The sequence below is a fragment of the Ochotona princeps genome, chromosome 25, assembly GCF_030435755.1.
Source record: "Ochotona princeps isolate mOchPri1 chromosome 25, mOchPri1.hap1, whole genome shotgun sequence".
In the NCBI taxonomy this organism is placed as follows: Eukaryota; Metazoa; Chordata; class Mammalia; order Lagomorpha; family Ochotonidae; genus Ochotona; species Ochotona princeps.
In genome coordinates, this window is record NC_080856.1 from 30,872,835 (window position 1) to 30,895,928 (window position 23,094).

The window sequence follows — 23,094 nt, forward strand, 5'->3', positions numbered from 1 at the left end:
AAGTAGAGCAGCCGAACTCAAAGCAGCAAGCATATGTGGTGCCAGCACTGAAGGTGGATGCTTAGCCCCAGGATGCTGATGCCATTTTTTTGTGTGTTTTTGTTCTAGAGCAAGGACATAGAACAAGGAGAGAGAGAATACTCTCAGAAGGTGGTTCACTACCCAAATTCTTGTTGCACATTAGGCTAAATTAAAATTGGCAGCTAATGATGCAGAAGTGGGAGCAGAGCAAGCTTAGCAAGTGATTTGAATACCTGTATTTCAAGAGGACAAAAGTTATCCTCTTAGGCTTGGCTGGATGCCACTTGTGCCACTTCTAACATTGGCAGCCAGCCTTCCCACTCAGGTCCCTGCTTGTGGCCTGTAAGGTAGTCAAGGACAGCCCAAAGCCTTGGGACCCTGCCACTCACATGGGCAACTCGCAAGAAGCTCACATTTTCCCAGCTTTGGATTGTAATGTGGTAAAACTATTGATGGCTTGCACCTGTTCATCAGGTTAATTGTTCGCAGACAGCCCCATTAAAGTTAATTTTAGGCATGAAATGTGCACCTTGCCATAGAAATTGTTCCATACATTCTGCACACCTGGCCTCTCCTGCCTCCTTTTGTGCTACGTAAGTTAACTAACTTCAGGCTCTGGTAACTCCTTTCCTGCTTAAAACTGTGATTGTGCCATGTGGCTCTCAATCTGATCAGAGGATGAGAGCTTAAAAACTCCTGACTTTCCCAGTTCAGCGCAATAGTGCCTGGGGTGTAGCAGGAGCAGCTGTCACCAAGCTAGGGAAATACAGACTCTACCCCACATTCTACACTTGGGCCCACAGTGATCTCTCTGGCACCCTGTATCAGGATCGGCACAGCTCTGGCTATTGACACCACTTGAGGAGTGAATTGATGGATGGAAGATCTTCCTCTCTGTCTCTCCTCTTTTCTGTATATCTAACCTTAGAACATAAAGAATTAAATGTTAAAAAAAAAAAGCGCCTTTTCAGGATTCAGGCAGCTGTAATTGAATCAGGTGTGGTGCTTGATTCAAATCAGACACTCAGGGTTGCATTGATCGCAAGCAGAAACTTTACCACTGTGGTCATTACAATTATTTTTAGAAAACAAAAATAATTTCAAATTGGTCATGGTGATGACCATAATGAAGCACAGTGAGTTAAATTTATAACTTTTCTGTGAGTACTTAGATGATTTTTGGCATTGTAAAATGATACAATGAATTATCTAAGAAATTTCATTTGTATTCAGTATGTCAAACTCCACTCCATACTGAATTTAATTTTCTTCTCTAGGCTATGTTACATATTTATAAATTTTCATGAATATAAATGTAACATATTTATGGGATGATCACATCTAAATTACCAAAATTAAAATGATTGTCTCAGATCCAAAAGTTGGGGGAAAGTTGATATAATGTGTTTTTCTTTTTAAGACTGGAATTAAAATAGGAATTATTTTAAAAATAAATTTTAATTAATTCCTATTTTTTAAGAAATAGGAATTAATTTTTAAAAAATTTCAGACACTAAAATACACAAGAATATTCTTATTAGTAATGAGTCAAAAAGACTAATATTTGGGCTTATATTGTGATATAGTGTTTTAGACCGCTATTTGCATATTGAATTAGCAGTTCTAGGGGGTAAGGGAAATCCCTGAGTCTATGGAATTTTATTATAAAATTACAAAGAGGGGGGCAAAAAGTCAAGTAGAGTGCCCATGTACCTTCAAAAATATCAGTTGTAGAAGTGTCCTCGTGAAATTTTCTTAATTGAATTTGAAATTTAATTCTGTTACCAAGATATATACACAAATCAACTTAAAATATGTTGTTATAGATGCAATATGATTTTGTGTAATCATTTTTATAAATACCATGTATGTTTGAAAGATACATTACAGAAAGAAGAGAGATGTTCCATCAGCTGGTTGATTCACTTGAACAGGACTCTGCCATGCTTAGCCCAGCAACAAGAATCCATCTAGGTTTCCCAGGGGGTTCTTGGAACCCACCCACTGTGTTCCAGGCACAACCAGGTTACTTCATTAGATCTGTTACATAGCTAGTAGACATAAACAAGGCATTTGGGAATCAGGTGTGATCTATCCCAAGCAGCAGCCTAACCTCCTGTATCATGATGTTCACTCTTTCAAGTTTGATGGATTTCTCTGACTGTTCTAGTAACACAGCTATTTAATGAGGTAATGTGAAAACACTTGTCAAACTATGTTGCTGTCATATTTATGAATGTCCTATGGACTAAGGCAAATACAATGGCAAAGTCAAGTGTCATTGAAGGTTTAGGAACTGGGAAGTGTCATTGAAGTCTGAAGAACTTTCCTTTGGTGTATAGAATAAATGTGTATTGTATCCATTATTTTATATTTAGATTTAGACAAAATTACTCTGATAAATATTTGACTTTTCTAGAGTTTTTAGTATTAACAGAAATGAATGTTCTAATGGAAGTCTTTACATGGAGTCCTGTGCAGCTCATCTGTAGAAATGGAGAAATCCTTAATGCCACATAAGCATTTTTTTATGATTTTATGTAGCATAAATTTTAGTGACAAAATGATATTTCTCCTACATTATTTTGTAATTTGAATAATAGTTGTTGAAAATTAAGTTAGCACTTTGCTAACTTTATTATTATTAATATTTTCATTGGAAAGGCTTAAAAAAAAAGATCAGCAGAGAGAAGGGTTTTCTATCACCTGGTTCACTCCTCAAGTAACCACAATGACCTGAGCTGAGCCAATCTGATGCTAGGATCCAGGAACTTTTTACAAGTCCCATGGAGATGCAGGGTCCCAAGACAGTGGGCCATTCTTGAATGCTTTTCCAGGCCTAAGCAGGGTGCTGGAATGGAAATGTATTGGCCAGGATACAAATCAGCAACCATATGGGATCCCGGCACATCCAAGGTGAGAATTTTAGGCATTTGTCTATGGTTCCTGGCCCAGTAACATTATTTTAAAATAAGTAGTAGTTGTTTGCACTAACCATCTGATAACTTGAACATAACCACTGCCAATCATTGACATTTCTGATACTGTTCATTTCTGATACTCTCCTGGCACTTGTAAAGCACTGTTCTTTGCCATGCTGATAGCTTTTGTGTCTCCAGCCATTGTGTCTGCCTCTTGTCTTGACATTGCTTAGCACAATAGCAATAATTAAGCAGACTAGGTACAAGTATGACCAATCCATACCTCCCTCTCTCCACTCTCTCTTGAAGGTGTTGCCCTGCAGTCCACTAAATACTTCCCAGGCCAGAAAAGACAAATGTACCTTCAGTAAGTTGTTTGTTTACTTCTCAGCTTGCTTTAGATTGTATTTTAGGAGTTCTACAATGGTTTTTAAACTACAGTGAAAAAGCAAGTATGAGAGAAAGAAGGTAAAATTGTCATAACTAAGATATTGAAGTTATTAAAGCTGTTTGAATCTTTCCATGTTTTCTGATGCCATGTCAAGATATGATTATTATTACATGATTCAAATTAAAATGAAGAATTTGTTAATGATTGTAGGATATCAAAGTTTGAAATTATGTTTGCTGAAGTTATACATGATAAAATGAAACTTATTTAAAAGCTACGTAAAATAAACACTCAAAATTTTCAAATAGTAGGAGTTTTCATATATACAAAAAAACTATTTATTAACTTTCCAGGTTTGCTTTATTAGTACTGCTGAAATTGCATGCTGCTTAATAGCATTTGGAGGCTGTACTACATTCATGAGATACTACAGGAATGTGTGGAGAGCGATATATACTACTTGTTTGCCTATTAAAGATTTAAATGAATCTATTTATCTATTTTAGATATTGACTTGCAGAAAAGGAAGGAGAGAGACCGAGACAGACCTGTCTGCTATCTGCTGATTGATTTACCATTGGTTGCAATGGTCAGTGCTGGAGCATGTCAGAGAATAACCAGGAGGTCCATTTGAGTCTCTCACTCAAGTGCTTGAGCCATCTCCAGTGTTTCCAATTTTTAAGATTTTAAAGATTTATTAATCTGAGAAGCAGAACTAAGAAAGGGAAATGGAGAGACATCTCCCATCTGCTGTTTCGCTCCTCAAATATCCAGAATGTGCAGAGGTGAGTAAGCCTGAAACCATGAGTCAGGAATATTATCCAACTAGATATATATCTCCAACTAGATTACAGGTACTCAAGTGCTTGAGAAATCCTTAATTTCCTTTCCAGGCCTGTTGTCAGGGAGTTGGATCTGAAGTGGAGCATGTAGGATATGAGGCAATGTACATATAAGATGCCAGTGTCTTTATCTGCTAAAGCACAGGGCTATCCCCTTGTTGCAGTCTCTTCGGTTTTTATTTGAAATGCAAAGTTGCAGAGAGAAGTTGGAAGAGTGAGAAAGAAATCTTCCATGTGTAACTTTACTACACACATGGCTGCAATGGCAAGAGCTATGCCAACCTAAGGCCAGGAGCCTCTTTTGTGTCTACCACATGGAAATGAGCCATCCTCTCTTGCTTTCCCAGAACAAAAGCAGGAACCTGAGTTGAAAGTAGACCACTCAGGACAGGAACTGTGCACTTATGGGAAGCTCGCTCAGCTTGGCACAGTTCAGTTCAGAAATGCTAACAGGATTAAAAGGAAACAGAGGCAGACCATGAAAACACTGACCTGTTCCCTGCTTCTTCCAGGTCATACCCGCTACTGGTTCCAAAATTTGTGAGAAGGTTAACAACATAGGGAGTCCTTTATTGCCATTTCTAATATTAGTTTCATTATTTTACACTTAGATCAATAATGTTTAATTTCAGTTTCTCTTTGTGAACACTTTTTAATGAAATACATTGTAATGCATTTAAAGTGGTATCTCATAGTGGTTACCATTTCCATTCATTTAATGATAAACCATGCTGAGAATGTTCTCATGCTAATTTACGTTTGGTTATCTTCGTAGAAATATCTTAGTTTTTGTCCATTTTGGAACCTGTTTTTATTGCATTTGCGTCTCCTGTGAACAGCCACTGAGACCAATGAAGGGGTGAAGCGTCAGTGATTTTTGGATTCAGGACACCCTGTGGACATATCCTTGTACCATAAAGTGAGCACAACTCCTACGGACTAGGAAAGGAGACAGCAGAGGAGGAGTCCCCAACTGTCCTCCTCCTCAACAATGACACTGTAATTGACTGAAAGAAATGTCTATCTCTTTAGAACCTCCAATCATTTCACAGGTCAAGTTCTGAATGCACAGCTGGAAGCCATACCTCAGGTCATTGACAGGTAGGCTATTATTCATGCCCACCAGATAACATGTAAGTTGACAATCATATTTACATTGTAATACAAAATTACTATTTAATTTGCAACTGATGCAATTTGTCCTGTAACTCTACCATCCATTGACCTTAATAAATTTTCAACCTCCCATCTATATTCAATGTTGGTGAAGCAATTCCTAAAACCAGCCCACATTGAATGGGCTGTAATGTATAAATAGGGGTGAAATTTGGATGACTACAAATTGACTTATAATGCCATTGTTAAGATGCAATTTGTTAAATTTATCTTTCAATTTGTTTTGATTGGAAATTCGGAGACAAAGAGAAACTTCTTGTATGCACTGGTTCACTTCTCAACTAGCCACAATAAACAGAGCTGTCAGAGCTGAGCCAATTTGAATCTAGGAGCTAAGAGCTTCTTCCGGGTTTCTCATGCAGATGCAGGGTCTGAAGGTATTGGGCCACCATCTACTGCTTTCCCAGGTAACAAATCATGAGTTAGAAGGGAAATGAATAGCCAGGGCACGAACTAGTGCCCATATGGAATCCTAGTAATACCAGGAGCCTCTTTTGGGTCTCCTTTAGCTACCAGGCTACCATGCCAGGCGCTAAATTTATTTTTTAACTGATTTCTAACTTAATTCCATGTGACCAGAGAAACTACTTAATGAATTTAATTTTGTGGTTTTTAGATCTTGTAGTCTTCATGTGTCTTAAACCTTTTTAAGGATTATACAGGATGGGCCTGGTGGCATGACCTCACGAGTAACAGTCCTTGCCTTGAATGCGCCGAGATCCCATATGGGCACTGGTTCTAATCCCAGCAGCTCCACTTCCCATCCAACTCCCTTGCTGTGGTCTGGGATGGCAGTTGAGGATGGCCTAAAGCCTTAGGACCCTGAACCCATGTGGGAGACATGGAAAACATTCCTGGATCCTGGCTTTGCATTGGCATAGCACCGGCTATTTTACTCACTTGGGGAGTAAGTCATCAGATGGAAGATCTTTCTATCTGTCTCTCCTCCAATCTGTATATCTGACTTTCCAATAAAAATAAAATAAAACTTAAAAAAGGATTATACAGGAAGAAAAAATAGAAAATTTGAAAACAAAGAACACACCACTTTTTCCTGACCCTTGAACCTCCCACTCTTGATCATCTATGTAAACATCATCAAAAATAAAAATGAAAAACTTATACAAGAATATATATTTTTAATTGGAAAGGCAAGTATACAAGAGAAGGAGATACAGAGAGAAAGATTCTTTGTTTGCTGGTTCACTCCCAATGTAGCAGCAATGACTATAGCTGAGTCAATCAGAAGTCAGAAGCCAGGAGCTTCTTCTGGGTTTTTCACATGGGTTCAGCATTCCAAGTCTTGGGCTAGTCCTCTACCATTTTCCCAAGCTATAGGCAGGGAGCCGAATAGGAAGTGGATTAGCTGAGACATAAACTGGTGCCTCTACGGGATCCAGGGCATGCAAGGTGAGGGCTTTCTCCCCTAGGCTACTCTGTCAGGCCCAATTCTCCAACTTCTCTCTCTGTTTCAGTGATTTTCAGTAAAGAAATCTGTCAAAAACAGGAAGACAGAAAATCCCCAAGTCTGAAGAAAGTCATATTTCATTTGGAAATATTTTTTTTCCCTAAGGAGATTGTACTTATAGTATGTGTTTCTTGGATTATTAGGAGTATAGCATTTGCTTGATTTGGGGAGCATTTGGTTTTCACAGTCGTAAATTTCTGCTGAAGTCTGAAATTACACACAATGTTAGTTGATAACATCCCAAGTGTCACTGTATCTCCAGTGCTTTCATCAGAGTGTGTCATATTAATGAAGTCCTTCCCAAAAGCACAGTTTTGCATTCTCAGCCAGATGAAATGAAATCTCATTCTACTATTCACCCCTTTTGAGCTTTGATTTCAGATTCTACATTGCACTTTAAAATTGGTCCAATACAACGACACAAGAAGTTCCATGTGTTGTTCAAATTGGGAGTTTTATCTTTCAATCTCTATGTAATCTTTTTATTAAAGATTAACTTTATTACAAAATTAGATATACAGAGAGAGGAGGAGAGACAGAGAGGAAGATCTTCCATCCAATGATTCACTCCCCAAGTGAGCTGCACCGGGCCATTGGCACTGATCCGGTGCCAGGAGCCAGAAACCTCTTCTGGGTCTCCCAAGCGGGTGCAGGATCCCAATGCATTGGGCCGTCCTCTCCTGCTTTCCCAGGCCACAAGCAGGGAGCTGGATGGGAAGTGAAGCTGCTGGGATTAGAACTGGCGCCCATGGTCCCCTTGCCAGACAGCTTCTCCCACTGGAGAGGATGGGCTGGGATGGGGACAGACCAGACTAAGCAAGGCTGCAACACCTGTGCACTGCATGTGGACTAGATCAGGGAAAAGCCAGGCTGGGATGATTATTCCTGTGGGTGCAAGCATAAATTAGAGCAGGTGAGGGGTGTTTGGGCTTGGCCGCAGCATCAGCTGGCAGAAGCTGGCACTGGGGACTAATTCTGTCAAGTCAAATCACAGAACCACCTAAAGAGTGTATAAACCAGGACTGAGAGAGACTTGGGAGGGAAAAAGTGGGTTCCCCCTTCCCGGGTCACTAGTTCCGCGGGAGGGCATGAAAACTAGGATGGGGGCTGAGGTGGCTAGACAGAGAGGCAATCAATAACATCCGTGAGGGCTGGATGGTTGAGTTGGTTAGATGGAACTAAGCTTTAATACCCATTGACAAGTACAAGAGCCCACTGGGATGGGGGACAGACTGGTCTACTGCTACACATACTGGGCCTGATGGGGGTTATTGTGGGTTGCCCCGACTAGGCTGCAGCTCCAACTGGTTGATGTAAGGGCCAAGTATGTGCTGGGCAGAACCAGACTGGACTGCAACACCCATTGGTTCCAGTGCAACTCGGGACTGAAAACAGAACCAACCCAGCAATTGAAACCACCAGCTGATCGGGGCCAAGTATGTGCTGGGCCCTGTGCTTGCTAGAACATACAAGAATCTAGTCTGGGAATACCTCAAAGTTTCTTTGGAGATCTCCCCAATCGAACTGCTGGACTCAGAACTCTAACCAAGAAAAGACAGAAGACAGAACAGGTCAATCATTCATCTCAGCTATATGTTGGCAGCGAAATATGGAGCAAACCGTGACTTTATGATGGACCATATGAATCAGTGGATGACCTCATCAAACAAAAGTGGCAGCGATTCATAACTGGAGAACTATTAAAACCACTTGAGCAAATATCTCAGAGCATGCCCCACATCCGGGACTTGGGGTGGGCGGGAAACTGGGTGGGGCTTCTCCCTGAATATCCCCCTTTACCTCAGATACATGATGGAAACAATATGGACATAATAGTATTACCCACTTCCCTATATCCCCTGAACCTTTTTTGTTTTTAACCGCAATTAACTATGTAAAGATTGTCAACAACAATACAATTAAATTAAATTAAAAAAAAAAGGAGAAAACCAATACCAATTCCTTTAAAAGGGATGTATTCATTTAATAGGCTTCTTTATCAACTTTAAATCATTTGTATGCTGTATTTAACCAGAGCAATAAAAGCGTTATCATGTGAAAAAAAAAAAATAGAACTGGCGCCCATATGGGATCCCGGCACGTTCAAGGTGAGGACTTTAGCCGCTAGGCCACGCCCCCGGCCCCCTCAATCTCTATGTAATCTTTTTTTTTTTTTATTGTTAATTATTTTGCATTATGTGACAGTTTCATAGGCTCTGGGAATCCCCCCCTCCCTCCCCCTCCCCTCCCCCCGGTGGATTCCTCCACCTTGATGCAGTATTACAGTTCAAATTCAATCAAGATTCTTTCATTGCAAACATATACCAAGCATAGAGTCCAGCTACTTATTGTCCAGATTGGTTGAACAGTTTCTTGGGGAGACCTTTTCTGGTCTGAAGTTTGAGCTGGCAGAATATCATCACAGTCAATTAAGAGTCCCAATATAACATCAACAGCAATTTGCAATGTTATGGAATTGACATGGTTTTGAGTAACCAGTGTATTAAAAAGAAAAAAAAAAAAAAAAAAAAAAAAAAAGGAAAACAAGTCCTAGCCACAACCTATGATTAGCTCATTGACATTTCAATTTAGTTCATATACAGGACCGGCTGCTCTATACCTTAAAATGGCCATAAGGCACCATTCAGCTGTTTCGTGTCCATTTCATCTTAGTATTTAGCCAGTTGTTGTGTTGAAGTAAAATTTTGCTGATCTTGGCAGATTTTAGGATAATCCAGACTGGCTTGTAACTCTAACAAGATATATGTCAACATTTTAGGTGCAGAACATTTTTTTTTTTTTTTTTTGGGGGGGGGAGTGTGCAGGAAAATCCTCAGCACCATGGTGAGGAGTAAAACTAATCTTTGTGACCCACCCAGCGAGGCATGAGCCAATCCATGCCAGCTCTTTCCTGTCAGATTTCAAGTTCTACTTTCTGTTGTTTATTTATTTTAGGTTTTTTTTTTTTTTTTTTTTTAGTTTGTATGATTGTTTGTTTGCTGTGAGGGGTTTTCGAAGCGATCCCGATGGTCATTGCGAGGGAGGGGGGGTCCAGAGGTGGAGCCAGTCTCGGACCAGAGAAAGCTCTCCTCCCTGGTCCGGAAGGACGTTTATTGTTCTTCTGTTTCTGCAGACCACTCAGGGCTTCTGGTTGTCTTTCCGATGACGTTGGTTTTTGCACGGTAGTGTTTGGACTTCTTCCATCCCCTGTGGAAGCTCCGGTTGGGGGTGGGTGACCTCAGAGTACTTGGCCTCCGAGGGCATCCAATTCCCTGTGGCCTCCTTGGCAGTTGGGATATAGTCCTTGTTGCTCGTATTAATAGTTTGTGGTGAAGGTCTGGGAGTCTTCATGGTTGGGATCCAGGCTTTCTCCTTACCACCTGCTCCACCCTGGAGTGCTCCCCTGCTCCACGCACATGACCTCCTGTTAAGAGGTTGTCGGGATCGCACCCGATTCCCCCCCCATGCATTGGTATAGTAGTTTTATTGTTGTTTAGTGCCACTTTGAGTCTGTTATCTATGAATTACCAGATTTGATCTTGATAGGCTATATTGTACTTTTTTCTCACTCTTTTTATGGTCCTGAAAGATTTCCCTGCACTCCCCCCCATTACAGGTTAACATAGCGTATTGAGGGTATAGTAGGTTTTACAGATTTTCGATGTAGATCTTAAGTATTCTGACATAATCTCTATGTAATCTTAACAACATAAAACTCGGGCCTGGCGTGATGACATAGTGATTAAGGATCTCGTCTTGCACGTGCTGAGATCCCGTATGGGTACCGGTTCTAGTCCCGGCAGCTCCACTTCCCATCCAGCTCCCTGCCTGTGGCCTGGGAAACCAGTCGAGGACGGCCCAATGTCTTGGGACTCTGCACCCGGGTGGGAAACCCAGAAGAGGCTCCTGACTTCAGATTGGTTCAGCTCTGGCCATTGCAGCCACGTGGGGAATGAATCATCTGACGGAAGATCTTCCTCTCTATCTCTCCTCTCTGTATATCCGCCTTTCCAATAAAAATCTTAAAAAAAAAAAACAAAAACATAAAACTCCCCAGTTTGGTAAGTCAATGACAAAAGGAGCTCAGTTAGATAGTTCTCAGAAAGTAGCCATCAGGGAAATATAAGTGAAAATCGCAATGAAATATCATCTCATCCCTATCAGAATGGCTATTAATATTCGGAGGAAAGGTAAAAAATGCCAATGATGGTGTAAACAGTGGGAACTACTATACAGTGTTGGTGGGATTATGAATCAATTCAGTAACTGTGGGAAATAGTATAAAATTTCTTAGATGATTAAACATTACCTTGCTGGATGATTGAGCAATCTTACAGCTAGTTGTATGTTCTGAAAGTTATGAACACATGGTATGAAAGAGATAGCTGTAACCATCTTATTTATAGTAACACTGTTCATAATGCCCAAATATGGAATGAATCGAGGTGTGCATCATTAGATGACTGAATAATTAAAACATACTCTATGCATACAATAGACTGTTAGATGTGAAAAATAAAATTCTGTGGATTTCATCAAAATAGCTGTAACTGGAGGGTAAGATATTCAGTGAAATATCCTAAATACAGATATATAGATATGACATTCTATTATGCAGAATAGCTTAAAGAATCACAAACAATAAAAAAGTGAGATCCTATCTCTTTGATTCATATCTTTGTCAAACAAATGGTGAAGGATGATATTCTACTCTCATTTTAATGATCTATGTTTGTAAACTGTGTGTGATTGAAACTTATCTTTTTTTTATATAGATTGATTTTTATTTCTTTAACTTATTATTATCATTATCATCATTATATGACACAGTTCCATGGGCCCCTGGGATTTCCCTTATCCCCTCCCCAACTCCCCTCCCCTACAGAGTTCCCCTATATCATTACTAAAGTATAGTTCTTCATACACAGTCATATGTCCATTATTATGGGCATGGACAATGGCAGAGAGTCCAGCATCCTTTTATCATATAGTAAACAGTTTCATTGGGAGCCCATCTTTAGTCTGAAAGTAGAAATGCATACTGCATTGTATCCTTACATCTGGATATGTTAGTCCCCATTTCACAGTTACTGCACATCCCCTTAAATGAAAAGCCACACTAGAAACTCAACAATAGGAAGAAAAATAGAAATTTACAATGCCATGAAGAAACTTATCTTTTTATTCCATGACATTTATTGGCCTTATCTATTAAACTCAGGTCATTTAACTTTCATTTGAATCACTTAGTGGAAAAAAAATTAAGGTCTTGAGTGCAATGTGAATTTAAAACATAAATAAGATGTTTAGAAATGTAACAGGGAAAAATGAAAGATACAGAAGAAGTATAATTCTGTTGCTAAAATTATGTGTATGAGCTACATTAATTCTGTAAATAAGTCCATAAATTCTGTACATAAATTCAGTAAATAATTAACTAGAAAAAAAGACAAGAAAAACCAGAGAAGTGGTTAATGTTTAAGGACTTCTAAAATATAATTTTAAAAATCTGTTTGTTACTTTGTGGCATTTCCCTTATATGTGTATTTTCTGCTCAGCATGCAGGCTGTGACTATGTGTTATTAGCTGCTGCATATAAGAAGATAGTTCTGTATGAGATTGCAATTTGTGTCCTTACTATGCTATAGTTCTCTATGTAGTAATTAAAATTTTAGTTTAATTTAAATGTTATTCCATAAAATGTAAAACAGAAAGTAGAAAGAATATTAATATGTACATATTCAAAAATGAAAATAAAAGATTATGGGATACTTACATATATATTTTAAATTATTGGAAGCAAATATATATATAATTCTAGTAAAGTAGAAAATATTTACTTATTCAAGTTTATCTTAGAAATATTTCCATTATTTCATTATTTCAAGTTGGAATAAGAAAATTGAAACTTATTATTGTTTAATATGATTTTTAAAAATCTCAGGGTGTGTGAGAAAAACATTTACACATTATTCAAAGATTTTCTAAATATTTTGTGCCATATTATATATATGTTTATTACAGAAAACAATCTGATACAGAATAAAGGAATTGTAACTTCAGAATTGCAAAAATAATTCAGAACAAGATATTTTATTTTGGTTTTACTCTATGTTGCTAAACAGGTTATAAATTAAGCTGCATCCAAGGAAGTTGCAAATGAAACACACACAGAAGAATTACACTCAGCTTAATAATACAATTCCTGAGTTAGTATTTTGGCTCAATGTTTATGTTTATTGATCTTAATTTAATTGAAGATCAGAATGGCAAATACAGGGACAAGATGAGAGTGATGTGTTTACTAGAAATGTATTTTTTGCATTTTTTTTCAGTTTCAATTTTATGGTATAATTATGTAAGCTCTGGGATCCCTCTCCAAATTTCCAACTCCCAGTGGGAGTGCAGGCTAGTACAACCACTATGGAAATCAGTATGGAAAGTGCTTAGAGAACTGCAAATAACCCTGCCATATGACCATATGACCCATCTCTTCTGTTCCTAGGAATATACCCAAAGGAAATGAAAACTGCATAGGGCAAGGGATGTGTAATGCTATATTTAGAGCAGTACAATTACAATAGTGAAGACATGGAAATAATCCAGATGCCCACCCAAAGAGGAGTGATTGAAAGTGTGTTCTAGTGGTACCTTCAACAATTCATTAGAATCTGAATATTTAGAGAAAACAACCTTTAAGAGAATAAAGAATGCTTCATTGAAGTATTGGAATTGCAAAAATAATACAGGACAAGAAATTTTCATTTCATTATTACTCTATGATGCTGTATTGATTGTAATTTAAACTGAATCCATAAGAATTGCAAATTAAATATACATACAATACCCTGTCAGTATTTCTTTGTGGTGATCCAGAACTGAGGAGTCATGTGCTGTTACAGATGTTGGTGTCATTTGAAGATGTGGCTGTGCACTTTACCCAGGACGAATGGCAGAATATGGACAATACTCAGCGGACCCTATACAGAGAGGTGATGCTTGAGACCTATAATAATCTGCTGTCTGTGGGTGAGTGAAATTCTGTACTGTCCAAGCAGAAGAGATGTACAGAAGTATAGATGACAAATGAAAGAAGAATGTATCAGGTTTAGTAGTTGATAGGATTAGTAGTGATTTTGCAATGTTTGCATCATTTTCCATGGACAGGGTACCAAATGACAAAGCCTGATGTGATCCTCAAGTTGGAGCAAGAATCAGTACCACAGACAGTGGAAAGCTCTGTCAACCAGGCACTTTCAGGTAGATTAGCACATAGTGAGTAGTTAATTGATACATAATTCAGTCCATGTTGAATGGAATTCTCTCTGATTTTTTTTTTCTTTTTTAAAGTTTCTTCCTAAAGGACAGCTGATGAGAAACAGGCATTCTACAGTCTCCATATTTGGGTTTATTCTAGCAGTGACTTTCAGATTTGCCAGCCTATAACCATAAAGATAGAACTACATATTGGCTTTTTCAATGATCCCAAGCATTTGAATCATCTGCCATCTCCCCAGATACATTTTCAGGAAGTTGTATTTGAAACAGAATAGCCAAGGCAAAACAAATTGGCACTGTTATGGCATATAAGAAACCCCAAGCCTTATTTTCAATTTCTGTGCCACATTCTGTAATTTTTATTTTAAAAAAGTTATATGAATACATTAGTAAAAAAGATGTAATGCTCATAAATGTCCACATTTTAATAATATTAAAATCGGGGCCCGGCAGCATGGCCTAGCGGCTAAAGTCCTCACCTTGAAAGCCCTGGGATCCCATATGGGTGCCGGTTCTAATCCCGGCAGCTCCACTTCCCATCCAGCTCCCTGCTTGTGGCCTGGGAAGGCAGATGAGGACGGCCCAATGAATTGGGACACTGCACCCGCTTGGGAGACCCGGAAGAGGTTCCAGGTTCCCGGCATCGGATCAGCGTGCACCGGCCCGGTGTGGCTCACTTGTGGAGTGAATCATCAGATGGAAAATCTTCCTCTCTGTCTCTCCTCCTCTGTGTATATCTGGCTGTAATAAAATAAATAAATCTTTAAAAAAATATTAAAATCTGCTGTATCTAGAATGGCAACAAACATCATTGACTTTCCTTGGGCATTGGAGAAGAAACTCTTCAGTGTGATTGATGAATATGGTGACTCTTTTTCTCATTTCAGATCCCTACAGAAAGAATGAGCTGCTTGGAGCTAATCAGCAAAGTCAATTCATAATTTTCAGGCAAGTTGTAATGATAAAAATTACATAAAAATTCCAAAGAGAGAGGCATTCCCAAATATGCTTAATATTAGCTCAGACCGTAAGTGAAACAGGGACTGAAAGAAAATTGGATATTAAAACACATTTGTGAAATAATTTTATTCTTTATATATATTTTTATATATGTATAAACTATATATATATATATATATATATATATATGCAGATAGAAGTTTTATTTGCAAAGTGACCAACTGAATGTAAAAATCAGAGAGAACTGAATAGTATTTCTTGGGAGAGAGTCCAGAGATGGTGTGCCTCTTGAATGGAGAGAGGGAGACAGTAAAATGTCTTAGGTTTTTAAGTGTCCCATGACTCTTCCTTGTCTAGGCAGGAACCTGTTGGTAAGGCTTTTCCCATTCATTCAACCAGCCAGGAAATAGCTCCTATTGTACATTTGAAATGTACCTTTGCCATTCTATGGCTGTTTGGGTCTCAGAGATAGGAAGCCATGTGAGTAATCATATTGAGAGAGGAGACAAAGAAACAGGTTTTCTCAATTCATCTAGGAACTGTAGCGGGTGTCAACCAAAAGTTCAAATAGGTCATCGCAAAGATCAAACCCAGGAGCATAGCATGGTATCCTAGTGGCTAAACCCATGCCTTATACTTGCTGGGATCACATATCAACATTGGTTCACATCCTGGCAGCCCTACTTAACATCCTGGTCACTCCTTCTGGACCAGGAAAGCAGTCAGACATCCCAAAATATTTCAACCTGGCATCTTTATGGGAGACTCAGAAGAAGCTGTTTGGTGGTTACAGCCCTTAAGTATTAAACTGCTATGCTTTCTATTTGCACCCACTTGAAAGTATAATCTATCTGAAGTTTTAGCCAGACTAGGAGGGAGGTGATTGTGTGGGACACTGGGTGGGTGCACTCTCCAGGCTTATGCAGAGACATGGGGAGCAAAGGGTCATTTTTATTGGTTCATTTAGACTTGACAGAAGGCTTACAGACCTTGTGCAATCTTCTCTCTATTGAGTCAAGCCACATAGCTCCGGCTTAAAATTAAGAAATATTTGTTTGTATGCCAGAGGTGTGCTGTATCTTAAAAGGGTGGAGAGACTCCATAATTTATTTCAATTCTTGTTTCTACAGGAAGCCTGACGAAATGCCATTTGGGGGCAAGTGTTCTACTAATGTTCCTGAGAATAGCCTCCAGAGTTGGGAAAGTCTGACTCAACAGGACAAGATACATATTTGTCTACAGTCTTTTGAACAAAATGAGAAAGAAATAACTTTCAGTGGGAAGAAGATATTCCTTATGTGTGAGCAAGTTTATACTAAAAAGCCATATCATAAACAACCTGTCAATGTGACAGAAAGAATTCAAATTGAGACAAAAATGTTCCGCAACAATCTTTATTTTGTCAAACATCAGGAAACACAGTTAAGAGAGAAACTCCATGGACATTTCAAGAGTGAGAAATCTTTTATGTATACAACAGGTGTCAAAATAAATCAGATAAGCCAGACAGCAAAAAGTCATTATATATGCAGTTACTGTACATAATCTTTTAACTGTAAGTCTTGCCTTACCACCAAGCAGAGAACTGACACAGGAGAATATTTCTATGTGTGCAATGAATGTAATGAAAATATGTACCAGAAGTCAGAACTCATAAGGAATCAGATTCTTCACACTGGAGAGAAGAAATGTGAATACAATAAGCTTATGGGAGCCATTGATGAACAATTATCTCTGCAAAGACATAACAGACTTCTCACAAGGGGAAAAATGTATGAATGTAGTGAGTGTGGAAAAGCCTTCAACAGCTACTTTGGTCTCTTTAATTATCACAGGCTCCTCTCAGGGGAAAAAGCTTATGAATGTAGCCAGTCTGGAAAAGCTTTAGGAAACCACTTAGCTGTCCTTATGCATCAGAGAATCCACACAGGGGAAAAGCCTTATGAATGTAGTCAGTGTGGAAAAGCTTTTTCTTGGAAATCAAACCTAATCATACATCAGAGAATTCACACCGGGGAAAAACCTTATGAGTGTACTGAATGTGGAAAAGGCTTTAGTGAAGGCTCAACTCTCATTAGACATCAGAGAAAACACACAGGAGAAAAACCTTATGAATGTAGCCAGTGTGGAAAAGCTTTTTCTCAGAAGTCAGACCTAATCATACATCAGAGAATCCACACCGGGGAAAAACCTTATGAGTGTACTGAATGTGGAAAAGCCTTTAGACACCATTCAGTTTTTATTAGACATCAGATAATCCACACCAGGGAAAAACCTTATGAGTGTAGTGAATGTGGAAAAACCTATAGAGACTGTTCAGTTTTCATTAGACATCAGAGAATCCACAGAGGGGGAAAAAACCTCATGAATGTAGCCAGTGTGGAAAAGCTTTTTCTCAGAAGTCATCTCTAATTGTCCATCAGAGTATCCACACAGGGGAAAAACCTTATGAATGTAGTAATTGTGGAAAAGCTTTTTCTCAGAAGATACACCTAATCAGGCATCAGAGAATCCACACTGAGTGAAAAATCATGTGAATGTATTGATTGTGCAAAAGCTTACACAGGCCAGTCAGGTCTCAATACACATTAAAGAATCCACACAAGAGAAAAATGCTAGGAATGTCCTGATTGTGAAAAAAGCTTTTTCTCAGAAATTACACCTAATCAGGCATCAGGGAATCCACACAGGTGAAAAACCTTACATATGTAGCCAATTTTGCAATTCCTTTACCTACCACTCAGGTCCCCCATTAAACATCAGAGAATCCACATGGGGGGGCTTATTATGGATGTACTCAGTGTAGAAAATGTTTTGCAGTCATGTATCATAGCACGTGAGTATATTCACATGGGAAAATCATGAATGTAGACTGTGCAGAAGCCCACAATTTTCATTAGACTCAGGCAATTCACACAGGGCAAAAATGTGATTAATGTTCGAGTGGGGAATCCTTTAGCTAGCTCACACTTAATCTTGCATTAGAGAATCCACATAGAGTATAGCCTTAAAATGTAGTGCATGTGGAAAAGCCTTTACCTACAGTCATGTCTCATTTTACATGAGCAAATTCACAAAGATGATATATAATGAGTATGGAAAAACATTCACAGTGTAAATTTATGGACAAGTGTGGAATAATTTATACACAAACACATTTTGAGTGTAGTAGAAATTGTAACCACATTATTTATAACATACCCACAGAAATGAATGAAACATCACTGCATTGACTGAAAAATCACTTTTCTGAATGTCAATCTTCAGCAGAACCATGAAGCTCAGAAATCCAAAATCATGCCAACAGGAAAACTAGCTACCATAAAACTGTTGCCATAACCTATTGGAGCTTAGAAAGTGAATGTAGCGAGCATTAGCTAGAGTGCAAATGGATATCACTGTAAAACTGCAATGCATGTAGACAAACAGTTTGAAACTCTCAGCAAGTATTAAATGATAAATGTGAGGTGTTACCATCTTTCAGAACACAGACTTTGTGCTGGTAAAATAATTCAAATGTGATTTGTTCATGATCTTTTATTGTGAGGTGAAAAATGTGAATGAGTTTTGCTTTCAGATTTTAATTAGCATAATAAATATTCTATAAATAACACTTGTTTGCTATTCCATGGTTATCATTTACAGATTTGTCTACTATAACATTTTTAGAATCTCAAAATTCCACATTGTAGTACAGGCTAATATTGGAATCACATATAATGGTGCATGTGTCAAATGTAACACTAAAGATTCATTTGTGAAGGATGAATCTTGTATGAAGTGGAGATTCTCTTGTGTCATTTGGCTAAATGTGGATCCTGTTTGACCTCTGTCTCCTTTCATACTCTAGTGTAGATCACCAGTAAGTTCTCTGTCTGCATCAATTACGTGGGAAACCATACACATGCTGTGTCCCTGGAGAATCCCCTGACAATACCCTTCGCTGAGACTCCAACCTGGCCTGTTCAATGGGCATGCAGCTAGTGGTGGGCTGTACCCCAATTTCTCTGTCCTTGGAGAAGTTCTGCTTCCCAAAACTTCCCTGATAAGAAGTTAAATGCAACCCCCATCCTGTTTCCAGTCATACGTAATGAACATGCCCCAGGCATAACTTTCATCCCAGGTGGCATATTATCTTGATCTAATTCCATGCGACCTGAAAAACAACTCCCAAACTTGGGTGTCACATGTGATCTGTGACTTGGGTCAAAGGTCCAGAGAGATAGGCATGTCTACTTGCAAGTTACAATGTCATTGCTTGGTGGGAGTGCTATTGAAACCAATGTTCTGCCTCCCCCATTTCTACTCTATAGCAGCTTGTAAGATCTTCCCACTAAACACAACTTTCACCAGTTTGTCTACTCTAATTCTGCAGCCAAGGAACACCATTGCCTCACTCGATGGTGCCAAGGCTTGCTGCTCAGGAAACACCTAAGTCCCTAGGAGGTTTATTCTAGATGTATAAAAATTGTCATCAGATTCTTGGTGTTTATGTATTAGTTGGAATTTATGTATCAGCTACTGCCAATACTTCTCAGATTTACACCAATTTTATACATCATGACTTCCCACAGTATGTTTCTTGCCATTGCATGAGCTAAATACCACTAGATACCAGCCTGTGCATGAACTCTTTGAATTTTGCTGTCAACAGGTGCCTGAGATGTGCTGGTGTAATGCCAGCCTTGCAAAATGGAGACCTCAGTTGAAAATCTTTCAGCTGAACTCTTTCAACTCCTGCAATTGGCTCCAAGACCCTACATTTTTCCTTGTACCACTCCATGAGATTATTTTTCAATAAATGTCAAGAATAAGGTGATACTGATGAAATCTTGCCGCTTTATTTATTTGGCTGTGACTCCAGCTCCAATGAGAGTCAGATTACAGGCCTGATGGTCCAGCCTTCTTACAACATCCTCAGGAATCTTCATAACACATTGACCTGAGCCAAACGTGAAGCTCTCAGGGACCAGTGAGCTTTTCTACAGTGCAACCTCAGTCAGATCAACATTCTGAAGAACTGAAAAGGAATACAGCCTCCAAATTCTGCAGAATTCCAGAAATGAAATTAATAAAAACACCAACCATACCTGACACAATGCAGCTAAATAAGCAGAATAACCCCTTTCAAATTCCACAAAAGACAACTCAGACCTCTGGGTGAGCGACAATCCAGACTCTGCAGACACTACCAACTGCAACAGTACATGGAAGGAGCATTTCACACCCAGGGCCCACCAACCAAAAAGGTTGAGGTACCACCTAACTTTTTGAGGTACCACCTAACTCCAGTGAGACTGGCCTAAATTCAGAACTCTGTTAATAGTACCTGCTGGGGTGAATGTGGGAAGAAAGATACACTCATTTCACTGATGGTGGGAATGTAGGCTGGTACAACCACTGTGGAAATTAATATGGAGTGTACTTGGATAATTGCAAATAAATCTGCCACATAGGACAAAGCGTGCAGACATATTCGAGATGACAGAAACACTGGACAGGGTAAAGAACAGAGAGCAGATTGCAGAAAAACATAGGGGTCAGGCAATCAACACGGATGTACCTGGAGACCCCCTGAACACAGGGAAGAGGCGACAGTGGAGGAGCAGTGTTACAGGGTACATAAAACCTACCAGCCACAGGTGAGCTGTGATGTAAACTCCAATAATACTCAGGGATCCAGTGGTAGCAACAGAATCAGCCCTTGCAGCAGCCAGGAGGGAGCTTGGGTCTGCTCCTGGAGCTCCAGAGGTAAAGGTAGGCATGAACTGGTGTATCCTACCTAATAATTTGACCCAACAACAAATGAAAAGGGAGCTGAGTACTCCTCAGGACAGATTGGTGGCAGATTGGAGCTAACAGCACAGATATCAAGCGCTGGAGTGGGCAAGTTTCCAACTAGTCACACCCAGCTGATCCCACGTTGAGGACAGCACCAGCTTACCATCTTACATAATCAGTCTGGTCCCTGGATCAGAAGGCCAACAGCACCAGTTCCCTGGCAACACCCCGCTGGGCACCATCTTGTGTGTTTTGATATCAATTCCCACTTGGTGTCACCTTGTGTTTAGATAAGATCAGGACTGCAGGCAAACCAGTTATCTGGGACAGTTGGCATATTCCAAATCCAACTGATTGAACTTAAAAATTAATTTGTAGATCTCTTGGTAATATATCTTAGAAATCCAAATGAAGGAGCAAAAATCCACCAAACAGGATTACAATGTCAAAAGTTAAGACACAGAGGCACAATGAATGCTACTGAAGACTCCTCAGTAAAGCAGCAAAAGCCTCTACCACCCTCACAGGTAACTGAGGAAGACATTGAAAAAATAGGGAACACAGAATTCAGGAAACTTAGTATAAAGCTTCTGACCAACACTGAAAACCACATAATACAAGAGTTCAAAGAATGTAAAGAATTTGTCACAGAGGAAATGAATTAAATGAAAGCTGACATTTCAGAAGTTAAAAATACAGTAGAGCAAGAATTGGAAAATATTTCCTGTCACCAAGGAAAATAAACAGACAAAAAAGCTCGAATAGAGCCAGGTAAAGTAAAAAAAAAAAAAAAAAAAGTATCCAAGAATATAAAAATATAATTAACAGGCCCAACATAAAAATTATGGGAGCTCCAGAAGACGCAAAAATAGAAGTTGGGATTAAAGGATTATTCATTGAAATAATAAATAAAAACTTCCCTAATCTAGAGAAAGAATTGGGAAACAGCTTCCAGGAGGGGCACAGTACTCCCAACAGAGTTGATCACCATGATACATGATACTCAAGCTTTCTCAGTTGAACATAAGGAAAAAAATCCTTAGATGTGCATGTGAGAAAAAAATCAAGTGACCTATAGAGGAACTCCAGGCAAACTCACAGCTGATCTCTCAGAGGAAACACCATAGTCGAGAAGATAATGGACTGACATATTCCACATTCTAAAAGGGAAAAAATATCAGCCCAGAATAATGTGTCCTATAAAGTTCTCCTTTGTCTTTGAAAATGAAATAAAATTCATCCACAGTAAAGAAAAATTCCAAATATCCGAGTCCTCTAAGCCTCCCCTACAGCTGATACTCAAATATGTTTTAGTGAAAAATAAAAAGAACCAAAACCAAAGGTAAAAGTGCAGAACATCCCATGAAATGGCTAACAGAAGACTAAATCAAAGGACATCCCATCACTAAGATGACAGGAGGAGTTTGCCACTTATCCATTTTAACATTGAATGTAAATGGCTTAAAAATCAATCAAACTCCACAGATTGGAACTGGATGAAAAAGCCAAACCCATCCATCTGCTATTACAGGAGACACAACTCACTAACAAAGATCAGAGGAACCCAAAAGTGAAAGGAGGAAAAAGATATTCCAAACGAATGGTAATGACTCACCATGGGGGGAGGGCGGGGGGAGAATCCCAGATTCTATGTAATTACAACACAATGTAATTAATGAATAAATTTAATAAAAAAATTAAAGAAAATCTAAATGGATAAAAGATCTAAACCTACATACAGCAACCTTCAAACTTTTGGAAGAAAATGTTGGAAATACTCTGCAAGATCTAGGGGTAGGTCCCTACTTCCTAAAAAGGACTCCAAAAGCAATAGAAATCAAGACCAAAATAAACAAATGGGACCTCATCAAACTAAGAAGCTTCTGTACAGCAAAGGAAACAATCAATAAAGTAAAAAAGCAGCCCACAGAATGGGAGAAGATCTTTGCACACGACATAGGTGATAGAGGGCTGATCTCCAGAATATACAAAGAACTACGAAACAGCCAAAACACCAAAACAAACAAGCCACTCAAGAAATGGGCATGGGAAATGGGCAGACATTTCACAAAGGAACAAACCCAAATGGCAAATAAACATATGAAAAAATGCTCAAGTTCCCTGGCAATAAGGGAAATCCAAATTAAAACATCAATGAGGTACCACCTAACGCCAGTAAGACTGGCCCACATGAATAAAAGCACCAACAACATTTGATGGTGAGGTTGTGGGGAAAAGGGAACCCTACTCCACTGC

At 38.9% G+C, this 23,094-nt stretch overlaps 2 protein-coding genes and 1 pseudogene across 2 annotated transcripts in view; 2 read left to right on the forward strand and 1 right to left on the reverse strand.

The window, feature by feature from the left end:
* LOC131483350 (zinc finger protein 334-like) overlaps positions 1–15,073 on the forward strand; it is a 107,322-nt gene extending 92,249 nt beyond the window's left edge. The window contains exons 4-5 of the mRNA XM_058681286.1: positions 13,987–14,079; positions 14,985–15,073. Of these exons, the coding sequence (XP_058537269.1) occupies positions 13,987–14,079; positions 14,985–15,073 (182 nt within the window). The remainder of the gene's footprint in view (positions 1–13,986; positions 14,080–14,984) is intronic.
* Positions 15,074–16,689: 1,616 nt separating this feature from the next.
* Positions 16,690–17,863, forward strand: LOC131483351 (zinc finger protein 239-like; annotated as a pseudogene).
* A 3,292-nt stretch (positions 17,864–21,155) lies between these two features.
* Positions 21,156–23,094, reverse strand: part of LOC131483352 (zinc finger protein 260-like) — an 84,240-nt gene continuing 82,301 nt past the window's right edge. Inside the window, 1 exon segment of the mRNA XM_058681287.1 lies at positions 21,156–21,233. Within this exon segment, the coding sequence (XP_058537270.1) occupies positions 21,156–21,233 (78 nt within the window).